This window comes from Parus major, chromosome 10, assembly GCF_001522545.3.
Source record: "Parus major isolate Abel chromosome 10, Parus_major1.1, whole genome shotgun sequence".
NCBI classification, from domain to species: Eukaryota; Metazoa; Chordata; class Aves; order Passeriformes; family Paridae; genus Parus; species Parus major.
This window is the reverse complement of record NC_031779.1, coordinates 16,812,875-16,829,213: the sequence shown is the minus strand read 5'-3', so window position 1 is coordinate 16,829,213 and position 16,339 is coordinate 16,812,875. Positions and strand designations below refer to the sequence as shown.

Below are 16,339 nucleotides of genomic sequence, written 5' to 3'. Positions count from 1 at the left end.
ACATCAAGGCTCCAATTGCCAAGAAAATCCTTGAATTCTACTGCACCTAATTTAGAAATTATGTACTGAAAAGAGTTTCTATTTAAAGCTCAAGCATTATAAAAGTAGATGAAACCAATACCTTGGAGTAAATATATTCATATTATTCTATTACTGCAGAAACTGCAGTCGTTCTGCTGCTATTTTAATTGACAGTCACTGGACAACAAGTTTAAGTTTGTTTAATCCACAGTTTCTCTTTTTTTTGTTTTTTGGGTTTTTTATGTTTGGGCTGAACAAGGAGCAGCAGAGGTGGTGGTTGATTTGATCCATTTTCAAGATATGACTGGTAAAATGGCTACTACTTCAGAGGAGAAAAAGGGCCAACTATAATTGTCTGTTAGGCTGAGGGTACTCTTTTGCCCTTCCTCTCCCACTCAGTCAATTTTTTCTCCCCATTAAAACCTTGAACATTTCTCCCCCTCCTTCCCCAGAAAAACAACCATTTTTCACACCTCTATTTCCATTGCCAAATGTGACTGAAATCAAACATGTTTCCCAGGAACTGGCAGGGGGTGGAGGGCAGATGGGAAAACAACATGGCTGTAAAGATAAGTTATTGCCTTAAAGAAACCAGACTAAAAGCAGTAGTTTACATCTCATTAAATGCTTTTAAATAACTTTAAAACTTTTGGTTAAAATATTTAAAAATACTTTACATTGCTCTATATTTTAATTATTAAGGAGATAAGAAGACTGACGTATCTTTTCAAATTGTTACCTCAACAATATCTGAGTTGGTTCTGCTTTCATGGGGCTCGTTGTATTCTGTGTATTTTAGTAGAACTTTGTCCATGTCAGTGCTGGCATACTGAAAGAGTTTGTTAGAGCTGTTAAAAATGATGAGTGCTATTTCACAGTCACAGAGCACACTCAACTCATAGGCCTTCTTCATTAATCCAAACTTCCTCTTTGTAAAGGTGACCTAGAGAAGAAAGAATAATGATTAATTTATTTTTTTTAAAACACATGACAAGGGTTTCAAGGAAAATAATCAAGGCTCACCGACTGAGCCACCATTTACTCCTACTGTCATATCCAGCTTAACACAAGAACTGCCTGTAATATCTGGTGCCAATTTTAGGGCCCAATATTCTCTGTCAGACTAAGTTAAAAAATTACACACACCCAACACTTCCACTGGTAAATAACTACTAAGGAGAGTTAAATTTTAGAGTTTTAGTTAGAATAGGATAATTTAGCTTTATTTCCTCTATTCAACAGACTGACATTCCAGGTATCACAACTTCTTCTGTGGTACTTACAACCTTAATTATAATAAAATCAAAGAAAACAGAACAATCAATGGAAGCAACACTGCTATTATGCACTATGATTTCTAATTACGCAAAGATAAGAAATATTGCTATTTTGTTGCTATTAAATCATCTAATAATCTTCTCATCTTGTAATTTTACTTGTTTTCTGCGACTTGGAAACAACTATTCTGTCCAGTTAGAACTGCTGAGGGGAAGCAAATCCATTACAGACCATCACAGAGGAGCATTGGCCCATCAGGGAAGGAGGAAACAGTTATGAAGGTTATCATCAGTCACGACAAAAAAAAAAAGTTTAAAAAATTATTCCTTTCACAAGACAGCAGAGTGTCAATGCATTTGACACCCCCCCATTACAACTCCAAGCATGAGCTGTGACAGGTGAGTGATCCACATGCCCCACAGACAACAGTCAATGAGCTTTTGCAACAGAGGAATGAAGACACCAGAAACAATCAAACCTGTTTTCTGGGTTTCTGCAGTTTAATTACCAAGCTGTACATCAAGTTTTTGGGAAAATGGATGGGAAACTTCTGTATATACACACCTGAAGGCTTTTTTCTCCTCATTATCTCACACATATTACTTTTTTAATATCATTAATAATAGAAAATATATCCTATTCTTCCCAACCACAGTAACAGTCTCAAAGGATACACAGATGCAGCTGTTGTTGTTCTGACGCTTAAAAGGTTATTATCTGAGTATGAGCAAGTATAGAGAGGTACTACTGTTCAGTGTTTGTCAGGAAAAAGGCATCATAAACTAGATGTGTGTGTGCTGTGTCACCTGGAGAAGTCCTCAGACTAAAGAATGAAGGTTTCCTGCCACTGAGGACCAGTAGGATCCTGGACAAGAGCTCTTCATTTCTTTACAGGAATTTTATCTCTCTCACCTCTTGTAAGGCAGCTTCACTTGTGAGATTCTCAGCTGGCATCAATTTCTCACATGGTGCTTGGACAGTGCTTAGCACAAACCCCTCTACCACATTACTTCAATGCACATATATTATTTGAAACTCAGTTTTCATTTCAGAACCCAAAAGCAGGCTTAATTCTGTAAATTTCTCTCTTTTTTTCCCCTTCCATTTAGGACATCAAACCCTAAAAAGATGTGTCTTTATTGCAGGTAAATCATATCCCCAGCACTATTTTAATATTTCTTAACAAGAAAATGGGTGAGGAGGAGACAGCAAAGGCAGCAAGATTGAGCTCCTTTGATATCTAATTTACTGCACTGGATTCTCTTCAGCTTAATGAAGATAAATGTCCTACAGCTCATTCAAGCAGATAAAGCTGCTTAATTAATAATACAATGACAGTCTCATGACAATCATAATCCCCCCGAGGAATGGTCTATATATTCTGTTTTGAGCTCACATACAATCCCATCAGAAATAAGATGCTTCTGAAAAACAGTAGTTTTTCTTCCCACGCAAGTTATATGAACTTGCTTTGCAGGCAAAGCTCTGTCCCATTCTACTTGCATTTTCAAAAAAAAATAAATCTAAACCTCAAACTAAACATCCAATCAGGACATCATAGGCATGTCCATGAGTGATCTACTCACCAGCCATACATGCCATAGAAAAACTGACAGGACACAACTGAACTACAACTTTTGTTCAAAACAAACACTGAATGCACTCCATATCTGGGTCAATGAAAAAAATCTCAAAGCAAATACCTTATAAATGTCCAGTGCATCAGGGCACTGGATCAATGAAAAAAATCTCAAAGCAAATACCTTATAAATGTCCAGTGCATCAGGGCATTCTAATATGTTAAAATTCTATATCCTGGCTATCAAAACCACAGGACAACAGTGGTCATCAATCCCTCTACATATAAAAGGTAAGATTCTACTAACAAAAACTAAGTAATCTCTCTAAAACCTGTTAAAAAGAAGATGCAGTGTGTTTTCATCTGAGTTTCCACAGAAAAAGGAGAAGGCAAGCCTAATTCTACTTTCAGGACAGAGCTTAAATCCTCTTCCTTGTCACACTAAATAGCTCAAAAAGGTGCTAGCCAAGAACCAGCCAGAAACAAAACTAGAAAAAAAATCTCCCTATTTTGCTTAAGTTACAGCAGTGGTGTAAGTGGACTAAAAATTTTATAGAAATGCACTGATTCTCTTCCTCTCCATTGTTTCAATCTGAACAATGGGATGGGGATACAAAAGAAAAAACAATTCCTCCTGCAAAAAAGAAAACACCTCACCAAAGTCAGGGTAGAAGTGCAACACTATTTGTTTCTCAAGCAGGACAAAACCAAGGTTGCCCAATTTAATCCAGATTCATTAAAAAAAAGGACTAAGTGGGATCAATTTCCACCTCTTTCATGTGCTTTAAATTGTAGAGCAAGATTCGAAAAGAACTGAAGTCATTAATTCATCTACTTTTACTACGTGTACTTAAGACATTTATCTACATCAAACATAAAGTCACTGGGTGATTAAAGCTGTTCAAACACAATACTTGGCTTTCTCCCAAACTCCAATAATACTTTTCTTGCTATATATAGACTTCTCAGAGTTTACATTGCTTTAAAGTGATACAAGGAGAAAAACAATCTTGATTTCACCAACAAAACAATGGGCTCTGAGCTGATGTGTCAGCAGCAAGAGAGTTCCATGGAATTCTGACACTACTCTAACGTCAAGCTGCTGTTCAGAAGTTGAAAAAGGAAATCAAACAGCAGGAAGGGAACAGAACAAAACACAGTACACCACTATATAAGTCCGTATTTTGTCTGCATCCTGAATTCTGAGTCCCCTGGCCATCAAAAGTAACGGAGCAATACTCCAGAAGCTTCAGGGAAAAGGAGCAACACGTGTGGAACAAATTCTGTATTAAAGCAACTAAGCAAGCAGGGCAGCTATAACCTGAAAAAACTTAAGAGAAAATAAGCAAATGTGGACAGACTTGAGAATGGGAGTCACTGCTGCCTCTTCCAAACAAGAGCTAAATAACTGGCAAAACCATGACAAAGGGTAAATAAAATGGTGTTCCTTGAAACAACAGGCAATAGAACTATAGGAAATTCTAGACAAAAGATGTAAATGCTGCAACGTTATAAGGGCTCAAAGGATAACTGAACAACTTCACTGGTGGGGGGTGGGGAAAACAAACAAAAAAAATCCATTAATGGTTGCTAAATATACGGAAACCACATCCAGCTCAGGAAATCCCTGAGCTAAGAATAGTTAAAAGCTGGAAGAGGATTACAGGGTCGTGTAACATGTGCATCTCCAGCCCACACGTATTTGCTCATGACCATCACTGGACAAAAGATGTCGGCTCAGTGGCACCTTCGGCCTCAGCCACCAGCACTGTTCTTAAAAACCTTAAGTTCTTCCTGTAATAATTTCCCTTAAAAATGGTAACTTCCAGTTATCCCACTATGTATTTCAGTATCCAATTAAAATTTAATTTTGCATCTCATGCATCAATTTAGAAATTAAGAGGAACCATTACTGCAAGAGTCAACAACTTTTGGTAGTTTTCAACTTCACAGGGCACCCCTCTGTTAGGGTACAAGCAGCCAAGTGAGCAGCTTTCCCCAGAACATTAATTTTGAGCCCTCTTCCCTTCTGACAGTTTTTGAAGACTGTTGTGACAAACAGCTCTTACAAGAAATATAATCGATGCTTTTAAATAGAATGTTAACAGAATTTGTTACTGTATCCAAAGCACTGTCGATAACTGCCCACAGCTACCTCAAACTCCTCTGTCCAAGTGCTACAGACAGAAAATACCCTTACTAGATCCTTCCTGAATTTCTCATCCTTTCTCTGTCTCCTGTAGTAAGTGTTCCTAGTAGTTATCAGACCAAGTCATGTGTCTATTGAAAAGCAGGGTATCATTTATATAGGAACAGCAATTTTAAACTTTAAGTAGTAAGAGTTATTACTTATAAATAACATTTTTCCCTCAAACAGTCATAAAATCATTGAGATTTCTTATTCAGATTCTGGCAAGGGCATCTGTGGATATATGAAGACAAAGCTCAGCTTTAGAACAGTGAATTAGGATGAATGCATTCAAACTTTCCATGAATTTTTAAGATTACTGATGGACCTGTTCATGCAGACTTGTTTCTCACCTGCCTATTCCGTTCATCCATTATTCTTGTGATCTGTATTTTCTTTCTCCCCATTTTTGCCTCTTCTTTCTTTTGCTTAGCAATCCAGAAAAAAACTAATCCAAGAAATGTCCCTCTTCAGTGTTCTAACACATGATACAGTTTTCTTTTACTTTGTCTTCAGCTTGAGAAACAGCTCCTACTTCTTCTTATAAGCACCTAAAAAGAAATTGAAAATATTAATGTATAAATTACTAAAAAGGAAGTATCATTAAAAACCCATAGAGCTAAAAAACCACTTACATCATGAAATTTCAGAGAGAAATCTAGTGTTTTGACTAGTAAAGTATTATACTACACACTCTCTTCCAATTAAACTCCAACTGGTTTGCTGCATTCTACCTACAAACTACAGACTTAAAATGGCCAATAATTTCACATACTTCCAACTGAATGGCTTTAAAATTCAATTGTCAAAGGGATGGTGCTTATCACTCTAAGCTTTAGGTCTTCAGTAATCTGAGGTTTCACACATTTACAAGTTTTGGTAAACTCCATTCCGTATTTTAGGAAACCTTATAAAGAAACATTTTGTGTTGCTTGTTTCGTCTTGTAAAATCATCACCAAAAAAAACCAAAACAAAGTCTTGAGAATATCAAGTTTCTGTTCCTAAGCCAAATTGCATCTCGTTTTGTCAGCCACTTCTTGGGATTCCATTAGGAAACAAGAGGGAAAAGGAAAGAGGGAATCTCTCTAGTTAAAAGCGACCATAGCAAACAGTTTTGCAACAAAACTTCATGATTACCAAGACACCAACGAAGAGCTGAGACCTGACACAATTCCTCTCTCTCCAATAACCTGTAAGTGCCACATCTGCCAATACCCATTCACAGCCCAGTGCCTGTTTCATTGTTACACCGTTCACCAAGATAATGTGCAGGAAACTTGAAAAGCCAGTGTACCACTGCATTTAAATCTGCACTGAACTACCTGGTACTTAACAAACTTCAAATGTATTTTCACTTCAGAAATTGCTAAGCCATATTCCAAGCATGCTGTTTGAATTGCAGGATAACACTAGTTGAAGAAAACTGGAGAACAATTTAAATTAAATGGCTTCTAGAACATAAAGGGTATACTAGGAATGCATAAACATGAAATAGATACATTTATCTTATACCTAATACCTATTTATCTTATACCTAATACTCATTCAAAAGGGTAAAACCAGCCCAAATATTAGCTGATAACCTCTCTAACTTCCCAACCCAAAACATCTTCTGAAGTCAAGCTTTGCATATTTTAATCTGGGTGTCACCATGCCATATCCTTGAGGCCATGTGTAGAAAGTGGTGCAACCACATCACCATCAGACAGTTAATGAGCAGAGACAGCAAGAGGTGATTAGTCACAGGCTACACTTCACAATACATTCAATTTACACCGAGGAAACAGACATGATGTTCTTGGGAGAAAAAAAACAGAGGTGGAAGAACATCACAAAATGAAGGGATGTCATTTTCTATCTACCTGACAGCAACAAAGGACTGCTTTAGAAAAACATCATAAAATGCCAGAAAGTATTTAGAAATACTATTTCATGAAATTTAAAATCAAATCAACACTTTCACAGTATGATGTCCACTATGTCCAGAATGATGGTCTAAAGGATATGCACTAAACACTGTCTATAAAGCAAAACATTTGAAAACAACCATCAACACTGTACTGCTTTTGTTTTCTTAATGAAAAAGGATTTCTTACAAGGTGCTTCTAAGAAGGTAATTAACAGCCAGTGAAGACCAGATGAACCAGCCTCTATAAACCAACAGCACACAAGGAATATCTTCCAGGGAAACAACAGTTGGCATATCGATTTATCCCACTTTTGTTTAAAAAAAATTCTCAGCTCGTGCTATGATCACACATTAAATTTAGTTCTGGAAAAATCTGGTTGCATCCTTTGAACATATCTAATGAGAGGATCTCTAACCAGCTCTTAAAATTTGTCTTCTCCTTCATGTGTGGCTTTATTTTTTAAACCTACCATGTATTATTGAAATAGCTCTCAGAATGCAGAATTACCAGAGTCTTTCCTCTGCCTTTAAAAGCACCCCCCATCATCACCAGTACACAGAAATGGCCAGGCCAAAGATATGGTGCAGCACTTTATCTGTGGTTACTAGCAGATACCACTAGCATCATCAAGAAAGAACACAGGAATATATAGAATAATAAAATATAAATAATAAAAACAGAATAATGAAAATATAAACCACATATTAAGTGATTTTTGAATCATGAACTTCTGGAGTTGTTCTGTCTCCTGTGACACGTACTCAAAAGCAACTCTATGCAGTGAATAAAATAAGGAACTCCAGAGAAGAGGGAGAGAGGAAGATAAATATGATGTGAGATTATGCAATATATATATTAAAGAACACAGAGTAAGAGAATGCACAAATGTTTTGTAGGAGCTAATGGAAGGCACAGTAGCAGGGAAACACTGTTATCTGCTCTGTGTACTGTCACACATAGGGAAATGGGAAACAGTAATTTTCACCAACATTTTGTTACAGCTTTGGGGTGTTATTTGAGGTCTTTTACAATGCTTATGCTCTATTAGGCATAAAAGCCTCAATCTATTTCCCATTTATGACAGTTCACTGCTTCCTCTCAGGTCTGACTTTCTTCAACATTCAATACTTGTATCACTTAAAAATTCCCAATTCCTATTTGCATGTGTGTCCAGCCCGGGTCCAGGCTCTCCTCCCTCTCCCACAGGTTGCTATGGACACCAGAACCTGGCTTGGAATCGCATTTTCCAAAGGCAGCTCTGGGATGCAGCATCCCTGGCATTCTGAAGTCCCACACAAGCTGATTTTCAAAGCACAGAATTCAAACAGGTTTGGCTTGAGCTCAGGGCAGAAAGGATCTTGACACAGCTGCAAAATCAGAGAAAACTGTGCAGTAAAATGACACTTCTCATGCATGCTCAGAACATCCCAATAGGAAGTTACTGCCACTGACAAAGGCATGTTATATTTCTAATGAGAAGAATGACTTTTCCTTTTACTCATCCTTGATCGTGTCACAGTTGTGGTTTTATTTTCTATCCTGACTAGCAATGAAACTATGTAAGATAAGATATAACACCAGGTCCAACATAGGGTTCCATCAGAATTGTAACTAGCAAAGTTTTCATTTTGCTAAATCATAGTTGCATTATGAACATATATTAGGTGAAGTTCTTAATTCACAAAGCCATTTCATCTAGATTATCAACACACTTTTTCTCAAATAAAGGAAAACCTCCTGATATACATATGAAGATCAACCCACATTCACATATGAGAGTAAATATGAAACTAACATGTAGTAACCTTGATGAAGGTAAAGTTCTACTTCTTAAGTGACAGAATCCAATCACAGCCACCAAAACTGCTTCATATTATTTGCATGGGCACACCAAAGCAAAAATTAGTTTGTCTTAAAGAAGGCCTTCAGGCATCTATTAAACAAAATAATTAGAATAAAAAGAAAAAAAGAAGGAAAAAATCCCACATGCTTCATGATGAGCTTTAAACAGAAAATAATGTCAGCCTTCAATAAAGGCAAGAAAAAATGTATTTGCAGTTGTCCAGATGATAGCCTCCTTTATTGTTTAAAAGTAAGTGAATCCAAATTTTCTGGATTTATTCCCTTCCCCAAAACATGTGAAAACAGCACACTAATTACTGACAAACAACAGAAGCAGAAGCACATGTAGAAACATACCCTCACAAGTGCACATCTTCAGGAGCTCATCTGAGTTTGTTGTCAAGATTGCTCTCAGTTTCACAGATTATTGAGATGTAACTTTAAAATAAGGAAACTGTATTTGACCTATTTAGAAAGATTCTTTCAAGAGTTCAGTGGAAACACATTATATCTGTGCAAAACTGCACAAGGTCTGGAAGCCTCCTGGCAGAACAGGTTAGGAAAAACTGTGTCAGACTCATACTCCTTCCATTTAATTTCCTTTTATTTCCCTCTGACTCTGTTTTCTTGAAACTTCCATTTCACCACCATGGTTACAGGTTACATCTGACAGTCCCCGTCTCCTCTCAGCTCATCTACTGCAAGCACACAAAAGAATGAGTACCCTGACGTCAGATCATTTGCATGAAAACACAGATCTGCAGAGATGCATCTTACACAAGCCTTGGGTATGGCTTACTAAATAGCAGAGAGTAACTTTTACTAAACCAAGATTATTAGGTCTTTTGCTAGTCTTAAAGGAGCCTGTGCAGATATTTTTGTAGATTTGGCCCCTCAGCAAGAACCGATGAGCACAGACTGATCACGGCTGAACTGCACAGCTGCTGGTTATTCTGACACTTTACACACTCACATCAGCAGAACATAAAAATTTCCATTCAAAGCAACACGGAGATGAGCCCCACCACGTGTTGACTGTTGCCCACCAACAAGGCAGATAACACAGCTATCTCATTTTTCCACAGTACTAATAATGGACAAATGTCAGTGTCCTCTCTCCCTGTCCCACGGTGCTCAGTAGAAGTGGCAAGGGGGAAAAAAAAAATGGATTCAAAGAATGTCTTCACCAAAGTAATTTATCTAAAGGTTAAAGGGCTGTGTGGAGCAAGGTCAAACATGATTCTCAGACTCCATTTCATTGTCCAGAAGTGAGAGAGAACATTCTCTTCTTCAGAACCTCAAAGCGATGCAAGCCATATAAAGTAAGCATGCAACTCCAAATACTGTTTTTCCTAAATCCCATACTAATTATACAAAATATATTCACTCAGATATGACTGCACTGACACATGTTTAGGACCATAGGATACCATCTCTGTGTTCTAGACATTCCACCAGCCCTGCTCCAAAGCTCATTGCTACCACCTGGAAGCTAAATTTGAAAATTAAAATCCCCAGCAAAAGGATTTTACATACCTTTATGTCTGCACTTAACAGAGAACACACTCAGATCCTTGCTGGGGTTTTTGCAGAGGGGTGGAAAACCAGTACCAAAGCAGTTTCCTCCAGCCACATTTCCATAGCCCTGTCACCATACACTGCTGTAAGTAATGTCAGATATAATTGTTAAACAATCACATGGCTCCCCTTCCAAAACAAGGGTATATGCTGTCATTTATCTCTCCCTACTTGCTGCACCACAATCTTAGGAAATAAATCTTTTTTCCATCCTCAGTTTAGAAGCCATTCTTCTCTATCCAAGCAGAGCTTCACAGTAAATGAGAGTGGCCTCACAACTTCAAGGTCCTTAGCTACCAAGTGATACACAAGCATTGTTATAAAACAATAATACAACTCTTAGCCAAAATTACTTCTTTTTTTTTTAAGTGGGACAACGTAAAAAAACAGGAAGCCATAAACAATTCTTTATTGATATTCTGGTTTTATGCATCATAAAACACTTGTTTCTTTCAGCTGGGAAGAACAACGGACATCTCTGGTACAAGACAATTTAAATAAACTGTACTTCTAAGATTTGTGGAGTTTTGCAACCAAACATGGTCCTCAGCTTCCACACTAACATCAAATCTATTTTTAAGCTCCTAGTTTGTGAGAGAGCTTTTCAAATTATGTTTTGAAGGCGTATTAGGAAAGATCATAACATATTCTCAAAAAATATCCTTACTGCAGAACTGCACCTTCCAAGTGCTACTTAAATCTCCTGTTGCTCAAAAAGGCCCTTTCTGCCATTCTCCTCCATGCACTCAGTACTGCCTAAAATGAAGTGGAAGAACTCCATTTTCTTGCACACAGAACTACAGAAATCTGAATGGTATCAAAAATGAACTAAGATTCAAATGCATGTTTTAAAAACAAGTTTTATTACTCCTAGAATGCACTTTTCCAAGTTAGATTTTCCTGACCAGATGGACTGGTTTTCCAGAACTACCAGCATGACCTATGACAGCACAAGCACTCCTAGACAATGTGACAAATGTGGTCTTCTCCAGGATCAGGGACAGCCAGGATTTCTGCTCTGACTAGTTACTTTCAATTAAATGGTTCAAGTTTTTAATAATACTCAATACTCCGCCTAAACACTTTCTCTTGGCCTATTCTTCAGTCCAAAAAACCTCTATCATCCTATTCTGAGCATTTATAATTTATACTCCCTAGAACCAAAGCAGCCATTATCAAACTGCCTGTTTAAGCATACAGATTTACTACATCTTCTCAAGTAACACTAAATTCTGTTTTATTACTCCCATCCATAACTTTGGTATTTTCAAAACTAATTTATCCTTGCATTCTCAAAAATATATTAGAACACAGAAAGTAAGATCTGGAATCTGCTGAGCTAACAGTGGAGAAAGACCACAGAAAAAGAACTAAACTTTCAATACTGGACTAAAATCCAATTTTTAGATACAAGCAGAATATAAAATATTAAGTAATCACAAGAATTCTGCTGCCAGACTTCTACAAACAGATTAAGAAAATAACTGCATGACTGAATAGCTGTCTGGAAAACATGCTCCAGAGAGTTTCTCAAGAAACTTGCTCCTAATTTATCATGTAATTTGTTGAAAGAAGTGACTTTTCCATGGTATACAAAAATAGCCACAAACAAAGATGATTCGGGACACTGTTAACAAAACAAACCCCGATATGTAAAAGCTCAGTCCAAAAGGACTGATTTCCTAGTGAATGAACCAGAGCTTTTACAACTATGTCAATTTGATCACAATTTTAGAACTTTCCATCAGATAAATTCTCCCCTTTTTTTCCATTTAGAGCTGTTGGGAAATCTATGAACTAGATGCAGAAATCTAAACTTCAGTTTGGATATGATTGCTCCACAACAAATGAACATTTGCAGGTATTTAATTAGCGTAAAATTGATGTTTGACAGCTTTCACAATGACAAGCTCAAAGTGCAACTCAAAGCATTTAAACCCAGCTTTTAACCCCATAGGTATCTGTACATTATAAGCCACAGAAGAAAGGTGTCTTTCTTGAAAGAAAATATACATACAAAACACATTAAATGTTTTTCCAGATCAAAAGCATTTGCCTCATTCTTATCAGGAATTTGTAATGGCTGTGGAACTTAACTACCATGTGACCAAAAAATGGCACAGAGCCACATTTGTGTTATTACAACTCCTCCTGGGCTCAAACGAAGGGAGCCACCAGATGAACCTTCCAAAATGCTGATACGAACATGTCTGCCAGAGATGGCTTTAAATTATACACCACTGGACCCACAACAAAAAGCTGCCACGAAACAGCAATCCGTTGTACAGCAGACAAAACCTTGTGAAATGTATTTTTTATATTCATCTTGGGATGGGGATCGCCAAAACCTTGCTGCTGTTCTCAGCAGGGAAAATAAATTCCTTTCTTTAAAGGCAGCTTAATACTGATTGGGTGAGAGTCAGCTGAACAAGACACCTTCACATTGCACTGGTGATTAACTAAACAACAACTAATAGTGTGATCAACTGAAATATTAATTTTTCATACTTTTCTTCATCTTACAATAAGAGAGAATAAAATACATATATAGTACTCTTCAGTTTCCTATTAATACATTTACCAACGAGAATGGAACTTTCTGGTTTTGCAACATGTTAATACTTCATTAATCTTCTTCAGGCTCACTGATGCATCTTTAGATAACACTTAACATACCGTTAAGTCATGGCTTTAAGAAAAAATATTATCATTGCAAAATCTCTTTCCAGAAGTCTTCATATTTCATCAGTTACAGCAGTGACACTCACACTTTAATTACTGTTACCCTGGCTCATTACTTCTCCCATCTCAATTTAACTTTATCAATAGATCAGAGAATACAGATAATCTTATTTTGCACAGCAACATGCATCTGGCAAAGGTGTAGCTCATTATCTCGGTGTTCTCACAATGGCTCTGCCCCACTTGTCACATCTCTGTTTATCTCTACTGCAATCAGCAGAGCACACAGAGCACGGCCATCCCCCAGACCTACTCGCTCTACAGAAACAAGAGATGTTTCACAGTTCCTGGAACAAAATTCAGCTGCAAAGTCGTAAATTTACTTGGTCAGATTTCTGTGCAATTCTAGACAAGCGGCATCACTTTTTTTTTTTTTTTTTTTGTATGTGGTCACTAATCGCTTTCATCCCCTTGTAGATAATTAAGTTTAAAGGTTTGCTCTGTTCCTTTTTTTAACATGGTCATGCCAGGGTGAATTCAGTGAGAGGAGCATTTTAAACATAAGCAACAATATATCAAAGCAAACTTAAATTCAGATTTCTGGTATTTCTATATGGAAATCCTTAGCCGCACAGAGCACTGTTCTTCCTTTTGTCTCTGAGAACACGATTTAAGTAGATTATCCTTCCTGAGGAGCACTGAAGCTTTTTGTGTTCGTGTTTTGGAGGGGGAACACTATTTTACAGCCACTTAGAATCTCAGCCAATAACCAACATGCAAAGAAAAGAACATTCATAAACTAAAACAAGACAAAAATATCCATCTATACATGTTCTGATTTACCATAAACACATCTCACACTAGATTATTTTGCAGAAAAAATAAACACACAAAAGCAGCATCAGAAAAGCACAAATACAGTGCACTACTTTTACACACAGTTCAAAATGAAACAAGGTGCCAATTGAGCTAAATCAAGCAGCATTGTGACATAAGATTCAAAATCTATAGAAATTAAGACAGGCAGAAAAAATACTTGGAACACAGCACATACTGTAGGACAGTATTATGAGATCTATTACTCTTATCCTTCAAATATTCCCTTTAAAATTGCATTCAAATTCTGCAGGCTGCACTTCACTTTCCTTGTAGCAAATGCCAAAGCAGCAATTCTGCAGTCAGGTAAAGCAGTGTCTGCACTCAGTATATTCAAACTGACTGGTGTATAACTGGTACAGTTTTCCCAAGGCAAGAGAAAAAAACACAGCAAATTTCTCCCTAAGAAAGATGTAAATAAAAGGCATTTGTGTCTTTTACTGTCTTCTACTGGAAAAAAAGCCCAGAACATAAATTATGAGGTAATCTTATTTAACACAATTTCCTTATTGTAGAAAATTTTACCAATTTGGAACTTCAGCCAACTGATTCTTTGGATTTGCAGCAAGAGTTCTAAAACTCTGTGACGTCTGAACACTAGTTAGTGAGTAAACTTCTAGTAATTCTTTGTTACTATTTACAAAGAGGGAATCTGTCCCCTGTGCCTGCAAAGTACAAACTGTTGAGGTAATACAACAAACAGCCGCAGGACCAACAACTTCAACACATGTTCCTGAACAAACGTTACGGCAATCAAAAATATTTACAGCTGACTTCAGGAATGTAATGGGATACAAAGGCAGCCACAGCCTTCTGTGGCTTTGCTTATACCTTATATCCTACAGAAAGCTTTCTCAAGTCAGGCTTCAACCCTAACAATGCCACATTTTATAGAAGTTCTCAGCAAGGGACAAATGTGAGTAGATGAGAAAATGGAAAATAGAAGGATTATAAACAAGATTCTTCCTTGCACATTGTGCCCTTGCAAGATGGGTTCTGGCTTCCAAGTTTGGCTTCAGTCAACAGTGGCTTTGTGACGCAGAGCACTTTACGCTCCTGTTCTGTACTTGGGAAACATCTTCCCAAGGTTTGGCTCATCCTCAGTTATCTGCCTCTTCCTGATGTTATAGATCAGCTTTTCTTCATGCTCTGCACAAGCCACAGGCTCCAAGCTTCTTGCACAACTCCCATCTGTGTTGGCTTTTTGTTAGGGTTTTTTTTACCTGCTGTGACAGGCAGTCTCCACACCATTTCTCTTTCTTACCAACTACAGACTTCCAGTCTTCCTGAGGATTCCATGTGACACACACCCCACTTTTAAAGGAAACAGGACAAAAAACCCAAGAAGAAATATGACAGAGAACACACATCAATGATCTATAAGAAGCTTTAAATCACTGAACAATTATCCAGAAAGCTTTCTTGATAATTTATTCGATGTCTGATTAAATGACAGCATGCAGTCATATTGTTGAAGTGCAACAATTATAAACCAGACAGACACGACAACATAATGCTTCAAGCAGCCTGCATGCCTCAGAAAGACACTCAGCAAACCATAAAGACGCCTACGTGTTTCTAACAAAGATTAGTGGCAAGTTTCTTACGCTGTGGCTGCCACAGCCTTTGTTCAAAAATCAATTTCTGCTTTTAAAATTCAGACACACCACCAGTTCAAACTTCTAAATAAGAATTTTTATAAAGCTATACTAAGTATATACTATATCCTTAGTATTTCTCAGATATTAAAACCACATTTCAAAGGATTATTCCCATCTCTGCACTGTTTTAAGCAAACAGGCCCATCACATTTAAATAAAATAAACCACAATTGCTGCTGGCGGAGGAGCTACAGCAGATCACAGAGCAGGTCCTCTCCAGACATGCATGGAGACAGTTTCTTTGTAATTTAAACATTTCAGAATCCAAGGCAGACAGGTAGCAAATAATAAAATAACATACAAGTGAGATGAATCCACTCAGCTACACCTCAGCTGTGATAATCTGCAAAAGGATTGCATACAGGCAGAACTTAGGCAGCATCAAGGAACTGAGGAAAATGATGCTGGGCACCACAGGCAAGAAACTGTCTGACTTTCATGACCTCTCCAATGTCAGCAGCCACTTTTAAAAGCATCCTAGAATGAAATTCCTTACAGTCCAAAACATTTTATTGATCCAAGTACAAGTGCACTTCATCTTAACGGTGTTACTGCTCTCCATTTGGATGTCCATATTCTTAAGATCAATCACGAGCTAAGACTGTCCTAATCAAGTACAGGGCAAGCCATTAAAACCAGAAGTTTTGTACATTAGGATCCATACCCCAACACCTAAACTTACTGTGGTAAACTTCATTTTTATCAAGAATATTATTCAAAATA

The 16,339-nt window shown here is 37.3% G+C and overlaps 1 protein-coding gene across 8 annotated transcripts in view; it reads right to left on the bottom strand.

Moving 5' to 3' along the window:
- MEF2A (myocyte enhancer factor 2A) overlaps positions 1-16,339 on the bottom strand; it is an 81,950-nt gene that overhangs the window by 42,059 nt on the left and 23,552 nt on the right. For 7 of the 8 annotated variants that reach the window (XM_015638751.3, XM_015638757.3, XM_015638754.3 and 4 more), the window contains exons 2-3: positions 5,420-5,617; positions 761-964 (exon numbers count right to left, since the gene is read on the bottom strand). In XM_015638751.3, coding sequence (XP_015494237.1) covers positions 761-964; positions 5,420-5,473 — 258 coding nt within the window. In that variant the 5' untranslated portion in view covers positions 5,474-5,617. Of the gene's footprint in view, positions 1-760; positions 965-5,419; positions 5,618-8,203; positions 8,224-16,339 lie in introns of those variants that run through there. The other variant, XM_033517018.1, reaches the window with a different exon arrangement.